Here is a 21371-nt window from a genome sequence, read left to right as displayed (position 1 = left end):
AACCTGGGAGGCGGAGGTTGCAGTGAGCTGAGATTGTGCCACTGCACTCCAGCCTGGGTGACAGAGTAGACTCCACCTCAAAAAAAAAAAAAAAAAAAAAAAAGTACAGGCTTGTTTAGAAAACACAAATTAAAATGTATATAAAATATGCAAGTCTCCTTACTCCAACATCCCCATTCCCCACAGAGAAAGCCAGATTGGCATGCAGTATGTAGTGTTCTAAACATTTTCTATGCATTCACGTATCTACACAATCACTTGTACATCTATGCTTTTTTTCACATTAATGGATTATACTAGCATATTGTTTTGAAGTGTGTTTTTATTTTTCATCTAACATTAAGGATATCTTTTCATGTTGGTAAATATACATTTACCTCATCCATATAAAGAACTATGCCAAATCCCATTGCAGTGATGGATCATAGTGTATTTAGCCAGGCCTTAGTGACTTACTGTTACATCACATTCTATTTCCACTATTCCAAACAAAACTGCAGTGAGCTTCCCTCCCCCAGTGCATCTTGGGGCATTTCTGCAAGTATGCCTGTAGGACAAATTATAGCTGGGTCAGATGGCAAGCATGTTTCGAATTCTGATATATTATTGACTTATTGTCAAAGGTTATGACAGCTTTTATTCTTGCTAACTGTACGAGTGTTACTGCTTTCCCTACCCTAGCCAAATAAGATACTACTAACCTTTTTAATCTTTGTCTATACAGTTGGTGAAAATTTATATTTCTTTTATATTTATTTACTGCCTTAATTTGCATTTGTCAAATGATGAATAAGAACAATGAATTTTCTTACAGGTTTATATTTCTTTTTTCTCAGGAACTACCAATCCATGCCATTTGCCCATTTTTCTATCAGCTTACGGTTCCTGTATTTTGAGTTTTTTAACTTGATTTGCAGGTTTCTTGTATGTTAGGAAATTAGCCCTTTGTCAAATGTGCTGAAAACATTTTGCTCTGTTTGTCTTTTGACTTTCTTTTTGATCACTATCAGGACTTTTCCTCATTTTCATATGGTCAAATTTATCAATCTTCTAGATATCATGTTTAGGAAGCCTCTCTACTCTTCCTGATTTCTTCCATTTGGTTTATGATTTAATATATTTTAATGTTTAAATCTTCATTTCATCTGGAATGAATTTTAACATAAGAATGAAGATAGGGCCAGGCATGGTGGCTCACACCTGTAATCCCAGCACTTTGGGAGGCAGAGGCAGGTGGATCACTTGAGGTGAGGAGTTCGAGACCAACCTGGTGAACATGGTGAAATTCTGTCTCTACTAAAAATACACAAATTAGCAGGGGATGGTGGCACGCGCCTGTAATCCCAGCTGCTCGGGAGGCTGAGGCAGGAGAATCGCTTGAACCTGGGAGGCGGAGGTTGCAGTGAGCCGAGATGGCGCCATTGCACTCCAGCCTGGGTGACAGGAGTGAAACTCCACCTCAAAAAGAAAAAAAAAAAAAAAAAAAAAAGAAGATATAGAGACCCAATTTAATTTTGTTCCAAAATGCTAGCAAATAATCCCACCATCTTTTATTTCATTCTTCCCTGATTTGAATATGCTTTATTGCTCTGCTAGTATATTTTTGTGCCAGTACCATACAATCTTGATTACTTTGTAATAAGTTAAAAACATATACCTTTTAAATTTGGAAAATTTAAGTATGGAGTGGATGAAGAAGAAAAGTTTATGGAGGAACTCTTGCATCCCAAGCAAGTTTAAGGCTTATCTCTTTGCTTCTCTCTTTCTTGTCATCCAGCAACCCCTCAAACGAGTCTCTCCTCAAGAACTTAACACAATGTGGTATTTCCAGTTAGACAATAATAATTATGGTAGAGATTAATGCTCTAAGCATTTTGAGTAAATGGGAGGGAGTGGCAGCAAAAAAGTAAGAGATGCTGACCTCAGAGTTTCATGAGCAACTTTAGCAAATGACATAGTTTAGAAGAGTGGGACCGTATCAAGGGATGAGCCCTGAGCTAAGGTTAGGGCTGCCACTACTACGGCTTGTGCCCCTGGAGCATTTGAGTCCTGGACTTGGATAACTTGCAGTGTTAATGCAGTGGTCAAAAGTTACCCCAAATCACCTATATTCCCAAGTATCTGAGTCCCTCCTCTCCAAGTAGCTGGCTATTTTCCTAGTAGTTTAAATTCTGCTCAGCATCCTTACAGCTGCTTTGTTTTGCAATAAAAGACAAATCCATACTTACTCATCCTTGATTTGAGTGTTCTATTTATATAGACATCAACTGTAATTTCTTTAGGGTTTTCTCTATTTTGTAATGAATCTTGGATGACATTCTGGCAAAGTAGTGAAACAGAAACACCAACTCTGCTTTTATATTAACTTAAACCATTAATATAATCTGGAATCAAAAATAGGAAATATTAATAATAGAATAATAGCTTTATTTTTTTTTGAGGGGGAGGAAGGAGATGCTAATAGCTGTATAAAAGACATAGAAGCTGAAGAAAATTAAATTGGGGGGCATATAAAAAAGGGGAGGAATTAATGTAACATACACTATGTTTCTTCCTCAGCCTGCATCTTTTTTTGGATTTGAGGTCTTACATAAACCCAGGACAATAGATGGGCATCAAAATTTCTTATAATTTGGATATACAGTCTTTATATATACTTAAATTATCTAAGTATGTAGTGTATTAAATTATATAACTTTTATTATGTTATGTTATATTATATTATATATATATTTTAAAGATGAGGTCTTGCTATGTTGCCCAGGCTGGACTCGAACTCCTGGGCTCAAGGGATTCTCCTGCCTCAGCCTCCTAAGTAGCTGGGACTAGAGGCCCAGGCTCTTTTTATATTTTAAGTCACTAAACACAAAGGGGGAAAAATAGAAACAAATGTTTAAGCATATCTTCAAATCGCCTTCTGTGTTTTTCTAAGTGACCTCTTTTATCTACTCAAATTTATTTAGCAGTTCCCCATCTGTTTCTTTAATATGCATCACCGATTGTTCTTCCCATGGGGGCACCTGATTAAATCACTGCACATTGACCTGGAGCCTAGCCACAGCAGCCTGCCCCCAGTGGTGGATTCTCAGCAGGCCTTCGTTTTGGTGCAGCTGCCCATTGCTGTGCTGTTAAATTGGTCTTGGCTTCTGGTTCTGCCTGAGGAAACTGTCTTACAGATTATTTTATTTCAAACCCCTCATTAGATAGATAAGGAAACTGAGGTTACTTCTAACAGTCTATGAGTCAATGAACACAATTTGGATGCAAGACAAGTTTTGACCCCGAATTCCCTCATTTCTCAAGTAAAGCAAACAATTTTTTCCAATTCCTCTAGAAAATCTTTTCTTAGAGAGAGAGAGAGAGACAGGGTGTGTGTGTGTGTGTGTGTGTGTGTGTGTGTGTGTGAGAGAGAGAGAGAATGAATATACAGGGTCTAGCTCTGTTGTCCAAGGTGGAATGCAGTGACACATCCATAACTGACTGCAACCTGGAATTCCTGGGCTCAGGTGATCCTCCTGTCTCATTCTTGCAATGCATTGGGATTACAGGTGTGAGCCACCACACCCAGCCTCTCTAGAAAATCTTAATCCTCCTTGTCATATACAAATAAAGAGAAGCCAGGCTAGGCGTGGTGGGGCTCATGTCTGTAATCCCAGCACTTTGGGAGGCTGAGGCAGGAGGATGGCTTGAACCCAGGAGTTTGAGAACAACCTGGGAAATATAGTGAGACCCTGTCTCTACAAAAATTTAAAAATTAGCTGGGCATGGTAGTGTGTGCCTGTAGTCCCAGTTACTCAGAAGGCTGAAGTGGGAGGATCACTTGAGCCAGAGAGGTGGAGATTGCAGTGAGGCCACATTGCATCACTGTACTCTAGCCTGGGCCATAGAGTGAGACCTTGTCTCAAAACAAACAAACAAACAAAAAACAACAACAAAAAAAGAAATAAAGAGAAGCCATTTCAGAAGCAAAATGAAATACTAAAGTTGAAAAACTACACAAATCCATTCCTAGATGGCTGAGGAGGGGTGATGAGGTTGATTTAGAGGGGATTTTAGGGAGCAAATTCTTTGTACTTCAGGGTTTTTTTGTTTTTTTTTTTTGAGACACGGTCTTGCTCTGTCACCCAGGCTGGAGTGCAGTGGCATGATCTTGGCTGACTGCAATCTCTGCCTCCTGGGTTCAAGTGATTCTCACGCCTCAGCCTCCCCAGTAGCTGGGATTATAGGCGTGTGCCACCACGCCTGGGTAATTTTTGGATTTTTTGGCAGATATGGGATTTCATCATGTTGGCCAGGCTGGTCTCAAATTCCTGACCCCAGGTGATCTGCCTGCCTCGGCCTCCCAAAGTGCTGGGATTATAGGCTGTACTTCAGGGTCTTCTTTATATGCATTGTCAAAAGCTGCTCTATTCTAAATTTTCACAATTCTAGCTCATTCTAGGCTAATTCTAACTCAATACTAGGCATAGAGTTGCCAGGTTTAGCAAATAAAAATACAAGACACCCAGTTAAGTTTGACTTTCTGATAAACAACAAATAATTTTTTTAGTATAATATAAGGTATTCCATATATTTGATGACACATGCTAAAATTTATACATCATTTATCTGAAAGCCAAATTTAACTGTATTTTATGTGGCAACCTTAGCTAGGTGGTATCTTGTAAGGAACTAGGGACAGAGTGTGTGATATTATTTCAGATATGGGGTTTCACAATGGCCTAAATCCGTAAACAAAGTTAAATATACTTTGGAACAGGGTATCCACTTCTGTGTTAGTTTCCCTGGAAATATTTACTAAGTGCCCACTTAGCTTCTTCCTGATATGAGTCTATTCAACAAATATCCCTGAGTGATCACTTCTGTTCTCTCCCTTCATATTTCTCTCTGGCTTGTTTCCTTACTCCCCCACACCCTGATGCCACTTTCTAATTTACTAGCAGCTGGACATATGCTAGGATACACAGCATCGAACTTCCTGAGTGTGCGGGGCCCTGTGTGGCACATCCCCTGGGGTGCTGCCTCCACATCTCTGTGTCTAGGAAAGCTGTTTTGGTGGCACATTCCTTCTGGCAGGATGAGAATGTAAAAGTTCCTCTCTCCTAGTGGGCTTTCTGTGTTCCCCTGGCAACAAACATCGTTAGTCCAGGGCCAGAGGGCCTGCACTGAAAACAGTCTGCTTGTCCTGGTTAGCAAAGACAGAGAATAGAGCCTCCATAGGAACTGTTGAGGGTTTCCAGGGTTAGGCAACAGTCCTGGATGGCACTCTGCGGCTTTATCAGATCTTGGAGGGTTTGGACCAGGAAATTTCCCAGAGATGGCCCCCAGACATGCAAAGGATGCTCTGAGCAGTCACTTCCCCAACTGTCTCTCCCACCATCCCACAGGGGAACGAATGCTCATACCACAAGTCTCCTTGGTCTCTCCTTTCCAAGGCCCTTTCTTTTCAAGATATAGTGTCTGGAACCCCATCACAGACCCTTCCCCATGGCCAGAGGAGCAGGGCTCTACATCATGGCTGATCACTGAGAGTTGCTGTCTGTGGGCAGGAGTTAGCTGAAGCCAGCAGAGCAACTTGGAAGGCACTGCAGGCTGATGCTGGGAAAAAGAGGTCGCCAGGCAGGAAGAGGTGGCTCTAGGGAAAAGCACCTTGCTTTGGCTGCAGATGGGAACCTGAGAAATGCTGTGGTCATGATCAATGAGACTGTGATCAGACCACAATCTCATGGGTGTGGCCTGCTACTCTAAGCCAGACCATCTTCTAGAACCCTGATTCCTTTAAATAGGCTCTCTGCAGCCAGCATCAGACTGCAGGAGCCTGCATCTGCTCTTTTGGTTCTAGAAGTCTTCAGCCAAGGAAAAGAAATCTGAATCTTTGGCCACGGCTACCCTGCTTTCTCTGTTAGCAACAGTCCCAGTGAGAAGCAAAAGTAAGGCTGGGATAGTACAGGGCAGAGATACATGCCAAAAGGCAACAATGATGAGACTGAATAAAGCAGCTGTCAACACCTCTGCCACCACCTCCTCGCTTTCTCTTCTGGAGCCTGACTAGCCTAGGGTTGTGGGGTAGATGGCTCTTTATGTCCCAGGCTGCCCCACTGTACATTGTTTGATTAGTAACATGCTCTTCTGCACATCCTCCATGGGCCAGAAATGGTTCTAAAACTTACAGGAAATCCAGTACATCAAATTGAGTCACACACAGAACTGTGTCTTTTAACTCATTCCTTGTGGCATTTCCCCCGCTCACTGCACACCCTGTGAGTTGGCTTTGCCTATTCTCTGGCCTTCCTTACCTGGTTGTCAATCTTGATTTCTGTCAAGGTGTCATTTTCTTTCAGTGCCTCTACCAGGGCCAGGATCCCAGTTCCAGTGATAAAATTGGATTCTATGTTTAGACTTGTCAAGGTCTTGTTTACTTTCAGCATGTCTGCAAAAGCCTTATGATGCAAAAAGAAAAAAAACTTAGAATTAAGTTAGAATTTCTAAAGATTAATTTACTAAACCCCTCACTCCCAAATTAAATACAGATGTTTTCTAGCACTTAAAGAAAACCTTCATCAAATCATACTTTCACCTCCAAGTAACAAAGATACAATTTAAAACCACAATTAAAATATTTCAGTCCAGCAGTCTAGACATAAATTTCACATACTTGCAAAAACTATTTTTAAAAAAGATACTGACATAGGATTACAGATTTTTTTTGTTAAGTAGAGACATTAAAAAAAAAAACCACTACTGTTTTTTTTTTGAGAAAACACATTTTAACATTAGAAAAAAGGTAGAAAGGACATAATCCCAGAAAACCCAGTTTTTTTCCTTTACTATGAATTAATTTAAAAAAAAACTTTACCATTGACTAGCACTTGGAAACTAGTGATTTAGTTATATTACTTCAGATCATCTATAAATCAGAATTTTTAAAAAATAACTTTTGGAACAAAATCACCACTGAGGGTGGCAAACCCATGGGAGACTCGAGTTTGAGACAGCGGACTGCACATGTGCACCTGCCGGCTCTCTTTACTCCCAGAGTTTCCCACCACCAGGAAGAAATAATATAATTTTTAAGAGACTGGAATTCTCACAGTGCAAGAAAACAAAACAAAACAAAAGGCCATTATCTTGAGAAATTGCTGAAATACAGAAAATAGAAAGATTCACAGATAAATTAGCACAAGCAAGTTGTTGCCTGAGCTGCTAGAGATAGGTCCCATTTGGGGCAATTCCTTAAAGAACTGCCTTAGGAACAGATGGAACAGCTAGGGCAGATGGAGAGTACACTATCCCTCCCAGCACCTTCCAGGAAAAAGAGCAGCTGCCAGCACAATCAATGAAGTCTCCCAGGAAGAGCCTCTGGTGAACGTGCTGCGACCTGTGACAGAAGCAGTGCGGAAACGGAGGCGCCTCCAGACCTTCACACCAGTACAGTGTAGGGGGAAAATGGGAAAGGCAGCTCTGCCAGGAATGAAGTACAGCATTCCCTGCAATCTGCGGTTTCAGTTACCTGCTGTCAACCGCAGTGGGAAAACGTTAAATGGACAACCCCAGAAATAAACAATTCATAAGTTTTAAATTGCATGCTGTTATGAGTGGTATGATGAAATCTTGTGGTCTATGTCGCCCAGGAGGTGAATCATCTCTTTGTCCAGCATCTCCGTGCTGTCCCTGCCTATGAACCAATGACACTGTCTGCTTTTGACATCCAACCATTGACATCGTCATGGCTGGATGAGCCAGGATCACCGGAGGCAGATGATCCTCCTTCTGACAAATGGTCAAAAGGGCAACAGTAGCCTAACGCAGTCCCCTTGCCTATGTCATTCACCTCACTTCATCTCATCATACAGGCATTTTACCATCTCATGTCATCACAAGAGGGAGGAGGATAGTACAGTAAGATATTTGAGAGAGACCATATTCACACAACTTCTATAACAGCATATTGTTATTATAATTGTTCTATTATTAGTTATTGTTATTAATCTCTTACTGTGCCTAGTTTAAAAATTAAACATTATTATAGGTATGTAGTATAGGAAAAGACATAGCACATATCGGGTTTGGTACTATCTGTGGTTTCAGGTATCCACTGAAACCTCTGCAGATAAGGGGACTACTATACATTAAAAGGTGCCCCTCCCAGAATGAAGTCCTCCTAACTGTAGCGATTGCAGGGGACTCTCAGGCTGCCTGTGAGCTCCTTATACACACACTGCAGAGAAGGTGGCAGGTCAGCACACCTGCTGCTGAAAAAAAGCTCTCACTCATACATTCAAAAAAGACTATTTGTCAGGCTTCTACTGTGCTCTAGCAGTAAGAGAAAACAAAAATCCTTGTCCTCAGAGAGGCTTATATTTGAGCAAGAGGGCAGAGTCAATAAATTAATAAATAAAATATATAGCTTATCAGATGGTGACAAATGGAGAAAAATAAAGGGGCCTCCTTTTTAAGGGAGAGGTCTGTTGGTAAAACAGATAGATACAACTGCAGGAGAAATGATCCTGGATTATACAAACCAACCTTGCTCTCCATTCAAAAATATAAACAGGGAACCAATAATTGCCAGACATTTTAAGAAAACCAACATCGAGCACTTTGGGAAGCCAAGGCAGACCGATCACGTGAGGTCAGGAGTTTGAGACCAGCCTGTCCAACATGGTGAAACCCCATCTCTACTAAAAATACAAAAAAAAGGGACACGGAGACCTGGCTGGAGCCAGACGAGCTGTCGGGTGGCGGCGCCGCAGCCATGGAGGGAGGCGGCGGCGGCGGCTCGGGTGGCTGCGCTGGGAGGCGGCGATGAGAGGCTCGCACGCCTCCAGCCCGGCCCCGGCCCCCCCGGGGACGGAGAGCCGAGCAGCCCCGGCTCTGGGCTACGGACTATGGGCGAATAGCTCTGACCACCCGGCGAAGCATGCCGCCTGCCTTGGCCTCCCAAAGTGCCGAGATTGCAGCCTCTGCCCGGCCGCCACCCCATCTGGGAAGTGAGGAGCGTCTCTGCCTGGCCGCCCATCATCTGGGACGTGAGGAGCCCCTCTGCCTGGCTACCCAGTCTGGAAAGTGAGGAGCGTCTCTGCCCGGCCGCCATGCCATCTAGGAAGTGAGGAGCGCCTCTTCCCGGCCACCATCCCATCTAGGAAGTGAGGAGCGTCTCTGCCCAGCCACCCATCGTCTGAGATGTGGGGAGCGCCTCTGCCCCGCCGCCCCGTCTGGGAAGTGAGGAGCGCCTCTACCCGGCTGCGACCCCGTCTGGGAGGTGAGGAGCGTCTCTGCCCAGCCGCCCCGTCTGAGAAGTGAGGAGACCCTCCGCCTGGCAACCACCCCATATGAGAAGTGAGGAGCCCCTCCGCCCGGCAGCCACCCCGTCTGGGAAGTGAGGAGCGTCTCTGCCCGGCAGCCACCCCATCCAGGAGGGAGGTGGGGGTCAGCCCCCACCAGGCCAGCCGCCCCGTCCGGGAGGGAGGTGGGGGGGTCAGCCCCCCGCCCGGCCAGCCGCCCCGTCCGGGAGGGAGGTGGGGGGGGTCAGCCCCCCGCCCGGCCAGCCGCCCCGTCCGGGAGGGAGGTGGGGGGGTCAGCCCCCCGCCCGGCCAGCCGCCCCGTCCGGGAGGGAGGTGGGGGGGGTCAGCCCCCTGCCCGGCCAGCCGCCCCATCTGGGAGGTGAGGGGTGCCTCTGCCTGGCCGCCCCTACTGGGAAGTGAGGAGCCCCTCTGCCCAGCCAGCCGCCCCGTCCGGGAAGGAGGTGGGGGGGGTCAGCCCCCCGCCCGGCCAGCCACCCCGTCCGGGAGGGAGGTGGGGGGGTCAGCCCCCCGCCTGGCCAGCCGCCCCATCCGGGAGGGAGGTGGGGGAGTCAGCCCCCCGCCCGGCCAGTTGCCCCGTCCGGGAGGGAGGTGGGGGGTCAGCCCCCCGCCAGGCCAGCCGCCCCGACCGGGAGGGAGGTGGGGGGGTCAGCCCCCCGCCCGGCCAGCCGCCCCGTCCGGGAGGTGAGGGGCGCCTCTGCCCGGCCGCCCCTACTGGGAAGTGAGGAGCCCCTCTGCCGGGCCAGCCGCCCCGTCCGGAAGGGAGGTGGGGGCGTCAGCCCCCCGCCAGGCCAACTGCCCCGACCGGGAGGGAGGTGGGGGGGTCAGCCCCCCGCCTGGCCAGCCGCCCCGTCCGGGAGGTGAGGGGCGCCTCTGCCCGGCCGCCCCTACTGGGAAGTGAGGAGCCCCTCTGCCCGGCCAGCCGCCCCGTCCGGGAGGGAGGTGGGGGGGTCAGCCCCCCTGCCCGGCCAGCCGCCCCGTCCGGGAGGTGAGGGGCGCCTCTGCCCGGCCGCCCCTACTGGGAAGTGAGGAGCCCCTCTGCCCGGCCAGCCGCCCGGTCCGGGAAGGAGGTGGGGGGGTCAGCCCCCCGCCCGGCCAGCCGCCCCATCCGGGAGGGAGGTGGGGGGGTCAGCCCCCCGCCCGGCCAGCCGCCCGGTCCGGGAGATGAGGGGCGCCTCTGCCCGGCCGCCCCTACTGGGAAGTGAGGAGCCCCTCTGCCCGGCCACCGCCCCGTCTGGGAGGTGTACCCGGCAGCTCATTGGGAATGGGCCATGATAACAATGGCGGTTTTGTGGAATAGAAGCGGGGGAAAGGCGGGGAAGGGATTGAGAGATCGGATGGTTGCCATGTCTGTGTAGAGGGAGGTAGACACGGGAGACTTTTCATTTTGTTCTGTACTAGGAAAAATTCTTCTGCCTTGTGATCCTGTTGATCGGTGACCTTACCCCCAACTCTGTGCTCTCTGAAACATGTGCTGTGTCCACTCAGGGTTAAATGGATTAAGGGTGGTGCAAGTTGTGCTTTGTTAAACAGATGCTTGAAGGCAGCATGCTCGTTAAGAGTCATCACCACTCCCTAATCTCAAGTACCCAGGGACACAAACACTACGGAAGGCCGCAGGGTCCTCTGCATAGGAAAACCAGAGACCTTTGTTCACTTGTTTATCTGCTGACCCTCCCTCCACTATTGTCCTATGACCCTGCCAAATCCCCCTCTGTGAGAAACACCCAAGAATGATCAATAAAATAAATAAATTTAAAAAAAATAAAATAAAAAAATAAAAAATAAAAATACAAAAAAAAAAAAAAAAAAGAAAAAAAAGAAAACCAACATCATGAAAGAATAAAGTTGACCAAGCAGGTCAATATGCCATAGAAGAAACAGACACAAATTTAAAAATTCTAATTATGTATTATTTTCCTCCCTGCCCCACAAGAAAAAGAAAAGGAAAGAAAGAGAGAAAAAGTCGGGCGGGGGGTGGGGGGCGGCGCAGGGAGAGAGAGAAAAGAAAAACATTTTGAACATTTAAAAAAACTACATTGAAATAAAAGAAAATAATAGACATCTAGAATTACAAAATAAGCATGGCTGAAGACCAAGTTGGTGATCTAGAAGATAATACTGAGGATATTTCCAAGGATATACAGCAAAAAGATGAAGATAGAAACTATGAGAAAACCTTAAGAGATGTGGATGAAAGATGCAGAGATTCAACATTCATCTAAGAAGAGTTCCAGAAGGAGAAAGAAAGAAAGAAAGAAAGAAAACAGAAGGGAAGAAGTTATCAAATAATTAAGGAGGAAAAATAAATTTCCCAGAGATGAAGAAAGTTATGGATCTTTATCTGAAAGAAATAACTAGACACTCAGCAGAAAGAATAAAAAAAACTTTTTTTTTTTTTTTTTTTTTGAGACAAAGTCTCACTTGACATGTTGCCCAGGCTGGAGTGCAGTGGCACTGTGTCGGCTCACTGTAACCTCCATCTCCTGGTTCAAGCAATTCTCCTGCCCCAGCCTCCCGAGTTGCTGGGACTACAGGCATGGGCCACCACGCCTGGCTAATTTTTTTTATATACTTGTAGTAGAGACGGGGTTTCACCATGTTGGCCAGGCTGGTCTCGAACTCCTGACCTCAGGTGATCCACTAGCCCTGGCCTCCCAAAGTGCTGGGATTACAGGCGTGAGCCACCGCACCCGGACCAAAATGACTCTTAAGTGAACAGACAAGTGAAATTTCAGAATTCCAAGAGGAAAGAGAGTACTAAAAATTTCTAGCAAGGAAAAATAAGTTACCTGCAAAGGATCAAAAATCAGGTCAGCACTAGTCACTAGATTGTAAGGCCCATGAGAATGGAGATTTATATTTATATAAGTCATATAATTGTAAATGCTGCTAATAGGTTAATTTTTGGAATCAATCTATATACAAACACAAAATATAATTACAGAAAATGTATAAAGCTCAAATGTGTGAAAATAATGGAATATCTACAATTTGGAAGTGGAAGAGAAAGGAGGAATGGAAAATTAAGTATAGAACTATCCTCATCTTTTATAATAGAGAATAAAAAATTTTCTAAGATGATAAATGAAAAATATAAATTTCTGTATATTAGTGGTTTTCTACATTGACCACACATTAGAATGGCCTGGGAGCTTTAAAAAATTTACCCCAGATGAATTAAATCGGAATCTCTGAGGCTGTGGAATGGCCATCTGCATTTCTGAAGAGCTCTCCAGGTGAATAATGTGCAGTTAGGATTGACAACCACTTTTTTTTTCTTTTTTGGTGTAGAAACAGGTCTCTCTCTGTTGCCCAGGCTGGTCTCGAACTCCTGGCTTTAAGTGATCCTCCTGCCTCGGCCTCCCAAAGTGCTGGGATTACAGGCATGAGCCAGTAACCACTTTAATTAAAGTCATAAAGACAACAACTAGAAGAATGAAAAACAAACTGCTAATAGTGATTGCTTCTGGGGAGTAGAACAAAAAAGTTCTGAACTATTTTAATTGTTTTTACAGTGGAAAAGACAGGAAGAAGGAAGACGAGAAGTCCCAATATTGGATGAGAAGAGGGTTATTTAACCTCAGTATGACTGACACTTGGGGCCAAAGAATTCTTTGTTGTGGGAGGCTGTCCTGTGTATTGAAGGATATTTAGTAGTATCTCTGGCCTCTGAGACTCACTAGATGTCAATAGCACTCCTCCCCATCATGACAACCAGAAATATCTCCAGATGCTGCCTATTGTCCCCTGGAGGGCAAAATTGCCCTAGGTTGAGAACCACTGGACTAGAAGAATAATCCTGTATCTTGGTCAGGCAGTTGTTTGTACTGCAAAGAAAGCTCAACAATTTGGATTTACACTATCGCATACCACGTAAATTAAAGTGCATTTATTCTGTGCTAGGTCCTTAATTAAAATTAAATCTATACATTTTAATCTGATCACCAGAGAGGGATGCATCAGGACTTTCCTTTTGGACTCTCCAAGCTTTGGGATTTACTCTCATTATTAGAATAACAAAATGTCAGAGCAATTAGGCCTTTACAGAAAGTTGCAGGACCTCCTGGCGAGTTGCCAGGATCTTGCCAATTTCTTTTAAACTTGAGAAAACACTTTCTTTTGCTGAACAAAACAGGGGCGAGCCAGCCAAACACAATACTGGGCTGTAGGCCCAGGTTCACTTCAGTTCAGCAAATATTTGAGCATATTACATGTGCTGGGAATAATAACATTAGTAAAACAAAGACTAGATGTTTTAAATGTAATTGAAGTGGAGTAGAAATACATCTTTAAAGAGAAGGGTTTGCTGTCTGTACTTTATAGGATTGTATGGAAATGCAAATTTCTGCACTGGCCAAATGGTAGCCATGAGAAATGTGGCTACTGAGCCCTTGAAAACTGGCTAGTCTGATTTGAAATGTGCTGCAAACATAAAACGCACTGGATTTCAAAGATGTAGTATGAAAAAAAGAATGCAAAATACCTCATTATATTTTCAAATTACATTTTGGATATATTGGTTTCAATACAATATAGAGAGTCCCTGACTTACGATGGTTCCACTTTCCATTTTTGGAATTTACCATGATGTGAAAGTGATACTCATTCAGTATGCTCCTTGACTTATGATGAGGCTATGTTCAGATAAAGATCTTCAATTTACAATAGTTTTATCTGGACATAACCCCATTGTAAGTCAAGTAGCATCTATTTACTACTAAAATTAATTTTGTCTACTATGTATTTTTTTTTAATGTGGCTACTAAATAATTTAAATTTATACATGGGGCTTCCATTTGTGGCTCATGTTTTATTTCTTTTTTTTTTTATACTTTAAGTTCTGGGTTACATGTGCAGGATGCGCAGTTTTGTTACATAGGTATACACGTGCCATGGTGGTTTGCTGCACCCATCAACCCATCACCTACATTAGGTATTTCTCCTAATGTTATCCCTCCTCTAGCACCCCACCCTCCACAGGCCCCGGTGTGTGATGTTCCCCTCCCTGTGTCCATGTGTTCTCATTGTTCAACTCCCACTTATGAGTGAGAACATGTGGTGTTTGGTTTTCTGATCTTGTGATGGTTTGCTGAGAATGATAGTTTCCAGCTTCACTCATGTCCCTGCAAAGGATATGAACTAATCCTTTTTTATGGCTGCATAGTATTCCATGGTATATATGTGCTACATTTTCTTTATCCAGTCTATCATTGATGGGCATTTGGCTTGGTTCCAAGTCTTTACTATTGTGAATAGTGCCGCGATAAACATATGTGTGCATGTGTCTTTATAGTAGAATGATTTATAATCCTTTGGGTATATGTCCAGTTATTAGATTGCTAGGTCAAATGGTATTTCTAGTTCTAGATCCTTCAGGAATTGCCACAATGTCTTCCACAATGGTTGAACTAATTTATACTCCCACCAACAGCGTAAAAGCGTTCCTATTTTTCCACAACCTCTCCAGCATCTGTTGTTTCCTGACTTTTTAATGATTGCCATTCTAACTGGCATGAGATGGTATCTCATTGTGGTTTTGATTTGCATTTCTCTGATGACCAGTGATGATGAGCATTTTTTCATATGTCTGTTGGCTGCATAAATGTCTTCTTTTGAGAAGTGTCTGTTCATATCCTTTGCCCATTTTTTGATGGGACTGTTTGCTTTTTTCTTGTAAATTTGTTTAAGTTCCTTGTCGATTCTGGATATTAGCCCTTTGTCAGATGGATAGATTGCAAATTTTTTTCTCTCATTCTGTAGGTTGCCTGTTCACTCTGATGATAATTTCTTTTGCTGTGCAGAACCTCTTCAGTTTAATTAGATCCCACTTGTCAATTTTGGCTTTTGTTGCATTGCCATTGCTTTTGGTGTTTTAGACATAAAGTCTTTGCCCATGCCTATGTCCTGAATGGTATTGCCCAGGTTTTCTTCTAGGATTTTTGTGGTCCTAGGTCTTACATTTAAGTCTCTGATCCATCTTGAGTTTATTTTTGTATAAGCTGTAAGGAAAGGGTCCAGTTTCAGTTTTCTGCATATGGCTAGCCAGTTTTCCCAAGAGCATTTATTAAATAGGGAATCTTTTCCCCATTGCTTGTGTGTGTCAGGTTTGTCAAAGATCAGATGGTTGTAAATGTGTGGTGTTATTTCTGAGGCATCTGTTCTGTTCCGTTGGTCTATGTATCTGTTTTGGTACCAGTACCATGATGTTTTGGTTACTGTAGCCTTATAGCAAAGTTTGAAGTCAGGTAGCGTGATGCCTCCAGCTTTGTTCTTCTTGCCCAGGATTGTCTTGGCTATGCAGGCTCTTTTTTGGTTCCATATGAAGTTTAAAGTAGTTTTTTCCAATTCTGTGAAGAAAGTCAGCAGTAGCTGGATGGGGATAATGTTGAATCTACAAATTACTTTGGGCAGTGTGGCCATTTTCATGATATTGATTCTTCCTATCCATGAGCATGGAATGTTTTTTCATTTGTTTGTGTACTCTCTCTCTTATTTCCTTGAGCAGTGGTTTGTAGCTCTCCTTAAAGAGGTCCTTCACATCCCTTGTAAGTTCTATTCCTAGGTATTTTATTCTCTTTGTAGCAATTGTGAACGAGAGTTCACTCATGATTTGGCTCTCTGTTTGTTCTTGGTGTATAGAAATGTTTGTGATTTTTGCACATTGATTTTATATCCTGAGACTTTGCTGAAGTTGCTTATCAGCTTAAGGAGATTTTGGGCTGAGACTATGGGGTTTTCTAAATATACAATCATGTTATCTGCAAACAGAGACAACTTGACTTCCTCTATTCCTATTTGAATACCCTTTATTGCTTTCTGTTGCCTGATTGTCCTGGCCAGAACTTCCAATACTATGTTGAATAGGAGTGGTGAGAGAGGGCATCCTTGTCTTGTGCCGGTTTTCAAAGGGAATGCTTCCAGTTTTTGCCCATTCAGTATAATATTGGCTGTGGGTTTGTCATAAACAGCTCTTATTATGTTGAGATACGTTCCGTCAATACCTAGTTGATTGAGAGTTTTTAGCATGAAAGGCTGTTGAATTTTGTTGAAAGCCTTTTCCGCATCTATTGAGATAATCATGTGGTTTTTGTAGTTGGTTCTGTTTATGTGATGGATTATGTTTATTGATTTGCATATGTTGAACCACCCTTGCATCCCAGGGATGAAGGCGACTTGATCATAGTGGATAAGCTTTTTGATGTGCTGCTGGATTCGGTTTGCCAGTATTTTGTTGAGGATTTTCACATCAATGTTCATCATTACTGGCGTAAACATTCTCTCTTTTTGTTGTGTCTCTGCCAGGTTTTGGTAACAGGATGATGCTAGCCTCGTAAAATGAGTTAGGGAGAATTCCATCTTTTTCTATTGCTTGGAATAGTTTCAGAAGGAATGATACCAGCTCCTTTTTGTACCTCTGGTAGAATTCGGCTGTAAATCGGTCTGGTCCTGGACTCTTTTTGATTGGTAGGCTATTAATTATTACCTCAATTTCAGGACCTGTTATTGGTCTATTCAGAGATTCAACTTCTTCCTGGTTTAGTCTTGGGAGGGTGTATGTGTCCAGGAATTTATCCATTTTGTCTAGATTTTCTAGTTAATTTGCATAGAGGTGTTTATAGTATTCTCTGATGATGGTTTGTATTTCTGTGGGATCAGTGGTGATATCCCCTTTATCATTTTTTATTGCGTCTATTTGATTCTTCTCTCTTTTCTTCTTTGTTAGTCTTGCTAGTGGTCTATCTATTTTGTTGATCTTTTCAAAAAACCAGCTCCTGGATTCATTGATTTTTTGAAGGGTTTTTTGTGTCTCTATCTCCTTCAGTTCTTCTCTGATCTTAGTTATTTCTTGTTTTCTGCTAGCTTTTGAATATGTTTGCTCTTGCTTCTCTAGTTCTTTTAATTGTGATGTTAGGGTGTCAATTTTAGATTTCTCCTGCTTTCTCTTGTGAGCATTTAGTGCTATAAATTTCCCTCTAAACACTGCTTTAAATGTGTCCCAGAGATTCTGGTACGCTGTGTCTTTGTTCTCATTGGTTTCAAAGGACATCTTTATTTCTGCCTTCATTTCGTTATTTACCCAGTAGTCTTTCAGGAGCAGGTTGTTCAGTTTCCATGTAGTTGTGCAGTTTTGAGTGAGTTCTTAATCCTGAGTTCTAATTTGGTTGCACTGTGGTCTGAGAGACAGTTTGTTGTGATTTCTGTTCTTTTACATTTGCTGAGGAGTGTTTTACTTCCAATTATGTGGTCAATTTTAGAATAAGTGCGATGTGGTGCTGAGAAGAATGTATATTCTGTTGATTTCGGGTGGAGAGTTCTGCAGATGTCTATTAGGTCCACTTGGTCCAGAGCTGAGTTCAAGTCCTGGATATCCGTGTTAATTTTCTGTCTCATTGATCTGTCTAATATTGACAGTGGGGTGTTAAAGTCTCCCATTATTATCGTGTGGGAGTCTAAGTCTCTTTCTAGGTCTCTAAGAACTTGCTTTATGAATCTGGGTGCTCCTGTATTGGGTGCATATATATTTAGCATAGTTAGCTCTTCTTGTTGAATTGATCCCTTTACCATTATGTAATGCCCTTCTTTGTCTCTTTTGATCTTTGTTAGTTTAAAGTCTGTTTTATCAGAGACCAGGATTGCAACCCCTGCTTTTTTTTACTTTCCATTTGCTTGGTAGATCTTCCTCCATCCCTTTATTTTGAGCCTATGTGCGTCTTTGTACGTGAGATGGGTCTCCTGGGTACAGCACACTGATGGGTCTTGACTCTTTATCCAATTTGCCAGTCTGTGTCTTTTAATTGGGGCATTTAGCCCATTTACATTTAAGGCTAATATTGTTATATGTGAATTTGATCCTGTCATTAAGATGCTAGCTGGTTATTTTGCCCATTAATTGATGTTTCTTCATAGCGTTGATGGTCTTTACAATTTGGCATGTTTTTGCAGTGGCTGGTACTGGTTGTTCCTATCCATGTTTAGTGCTTCCTTCAGGAGCTCTTGTAAGGCAGGCCTGGTGGTGACAAAATCTCTTAGCATTTGCTTGTCTGTAAAGGATTTTATTTCTCCTCCACTTAAGAAGCTTAGTTTGGCTGGATATGAAATTCTGGGTTGAAAATTCTTTTCTTTAAGAATGTTGAATATTGGCTCCCACTCTTCTGGCTTGAGAGATCCGCTGTTAGTCTGATGGACTTCCCTCTGTGGTTAACCCAACCTTTCTCTCTGGCTGCCCTTAACATTTTTTCCTTCATTTCAACCTTTGTGAATCTGACAATTATGTGTCTTGGGGTTGCTCTTCTCGAGGAGTATCTTTGTGGTGTTCTCTGTATTTCCTGAATTTGAAAATTGGCCTGCCTTGCTAGGTTACGGAAGTTCTCTTGGATAATATCCTGAAGAGTATTTTCTAACTTGGTTCCATTCTTCCTGTCACTTTCAGGTACACCAATCAAACGTAGATTTGGTCTTTTCACATAGTCCCATATTTCTTGGAGGCTTTGTTCGTTTCTTTTCACTTTTCTTTCTCTAATCTTGTCTTCTCACTTTACTCCATTAATTTGAACTTCAATCACTGATGTCCTTTCTTCCACTTGATCATATCGGCTATTGAAGCTTGTGTATGCTTTACGAAGTTCTTGTACTGTGGTTTTCAGTTACAAAGTTCTTGTACTGTGGTTTTCAGCTCCATCAGGTTATTTAAGCTCTTCTCTACACTGATTATTCTATTTAGCCATTCGTCTAACCTTTTTTCAATGTTTTTCGCTTCCTTGCAATGGGTTAGAACATGCTCCTTTTGCTCAGAGAAGTTTGTTATTACCGACCTTCTGAAGCCTACTTCTGTCAACTCGTCAAACTCATTCTCTGTCCAGTTTTGTTCCCTTGCTGGTGAGCAATTGTGTTCCTTTGGAGAAGAGGCGTTCTGGTTTTGGGAATTTTCCGCCTTTCTGCTCTGGTTTTCTCCCCGTCTTTGTGGTTTTAGCTACCTTTGGTCTTTGATGTTGGTGACCTATGGATGGGGTTTTGGTGTGGATGTGCTTATTGTTGATGTTGATGCTATTCCGTTCTGTTAGTTTTCCTTCTAACAGACAGGCCTCTCAGCTGCACATCTGTTGGAGTTTGCTGGAGGTCCACTCCAGACCCTGTTTTCCTGGGTATCACCAGCAGAGGCTGCAGAAGAGCAAATATTGCTGTCTGATCCCTCCTCTGGAAGCTTTGTCCCAGAGGGACATCCACCTGTATGAGGTGTCTGTCGGCCCCTACTGGGAGGTGTCTCCCAGTCGGGCTACACGGGGGTCAGGGACGCACTTGCGGAGGCAGTCTGTCCGTTATCGGAGCTCGAACGCCATGCTGGGAGAAGCACTGCTCTCTTCAGAGCTGTCAGGCAGGGACGTTTAAGTCTGGAGAAGCTGTCTGCTGCCTTTTGTTCAGATATGCCCTGCCCCCAGAGGTGGAATCTAGAGAGGCAGTAGGCCTTCCTGAGCTGTGGTGGGCCCCGCCCAGTTCGAGCTTCCCTGCCGCTTTGTTTACACTGTGAGCATAGAAATGCCAACTCAAGCCTCAGCAATGGCAGATGCCCCTCCCCCCGCCAAGCTCTAGCATCCCAGGTGGATCTCAGACTGCTGTGCTAGCAGTGAGCAAGGCTCTGTGGGCGTGGGACCTGCCAAGCCAGGCACAGGAGGGAATCTCCTGGTCTGCTGGTTGCGAAGACTGTGGGAAAAGCGCGGTATTTGGGCAGGAGTTTACTGCTCCTCCAGATACAGTCACTCATGGCTTCTCTTGGCTAGGAAAGGGAAATCCCCCAACCCCAACCCCTTCCCGGGTGAGGCGATGCCCCGCCCTACTTCAGCTCACCCTCCATGGGCTGCACCCACTGTCCAACCAGTGAGATGAACCAGGTACCTCAGTTGGAAATGCAGAAATCACCCATCTTCTGCGTCGATCTCACTGGGAGCTGTGGACTAGAGCTGTTCCTATTCGGCCATCTTGGAAGTGACCTCTCACGTTTTATTTCCAATAGACAGTCCTGTCCTAAACTCTTGATTTTTATGTGGCATCATTGTAAATAACAGTAGCATTTTAAGTATATTGGGCCCTCTCATTGGCATTCAGTGGGGACAAATTCCATTTGAATGCTCAGTTGCTATAGATGTGGTTATATGAAAGTGCTTGGGGCACAGTAAACTAAACTCAATCACAGGTGACTTACATTTGCATCCTGGCTTGGCCACATGCGGTGTAATCTTAGTTCAGCATTCAACTTCTTTGAGTCTCAGTTGCCTCATCTGTAAAATGGCTTGTGTTCACCACAAACCCCAAAATATGTTTTCTGATTGAATGCAAAACAGCCTTAAATGGGGACATGTCTAAACGGATGCCAATCGCACAGGGCTTCACTGATTCTAAAAATATATCAGAATAATAATTTATAACATGAAAGCAGAATAAGGTTTGAGGTCCACAAATGTCATCCACCAAGAAATGCCTTTTTGTCGCATGTTTGAATGCTAAAAATGGAGACTTTCTGCCAGGACTCCCAATAAAACATCACCCAGGCACAGTGACAACGAAGAAAACCTTTCCTAAAATCATCACTTCTTTCCCTTGGTTCTGCCTCTCTCTTCTCAGCTTACCCTTGAGAAGGGGGGATTCGGGGAGTGAGGAGGGGAGGAGGGTGGTGTACCACATCTTAGAATTGGAATGAAGGACGAGGGAAAAATTTCTATTAGGAGTGATGCTCTTCAGAAAACAGTAGCAAAATCATATTTTGAAAACTCTATCCATATAAACCTGTGGTCCCTCTATTTTTTATAGACTGTACTATGACTATACCAAATAAATTAAAAATGTTTAAATTAAATGTTAAATTTAAAATGTTTTATTGATAAATAATAGTTGTACATATTTTTGGGGGTATATGTAATATTTTGATACCTTTATACAATGTGTTTGCGGTGATCAAATGGGAGTAATTGGAATAGCCATCACCTCAAAGGTTTATCTTTGTGTTGGGAACATTACAGTTCTTCTCTTCTAGCTATTTTGAAATTTATAATAAATTATTGAAATGGGAGTAAT

At 43.5% G+C, this 21371-nt stretch overlaps 1 protein-coding gene across 3 annotated transcripts in view; it reads right to left on the bottom strand.

Moving 5' to 3' along the window:
- Positions 1–21371, bottom strand: part of TMOD2 (tropomodulin 2) — a 67774-nt gene that overhangs the window by 11699 nt on the left and 34704 nt on the right. For all 3 annotated transcript variants that reach the window (XM_009429131.5, XM_063794931.1, XM_016928244.4), the window contains one exon: positions 6297–6440. In XM_009429131.5, coding sequence (XP_009427406.1) covers positions 6297–6440 — 144 coding nt within the window. The remainder of the gene's footprint in view (positions 1–6296; positions 6441–21371) is intronic.

This window comes from Pan troglodytes, chromosome 16, assembly GCF_028858775.2.
Source record: "Pan troglodytes isolate AG18354 chromosome 16, NHGRI_mPanTro3-v2.0_pri, whole genome shotgun sequence".
In the NCBI taxonomy this organism is placed as follows: Eukaryota; Metazoa; Chordata; class Mammalia; order Primates; family Hominidae; genus Pan; species Pan troglodytes.
This window is presented reverse-complemented; position numbering and strand designations above follow the sequence as displayed.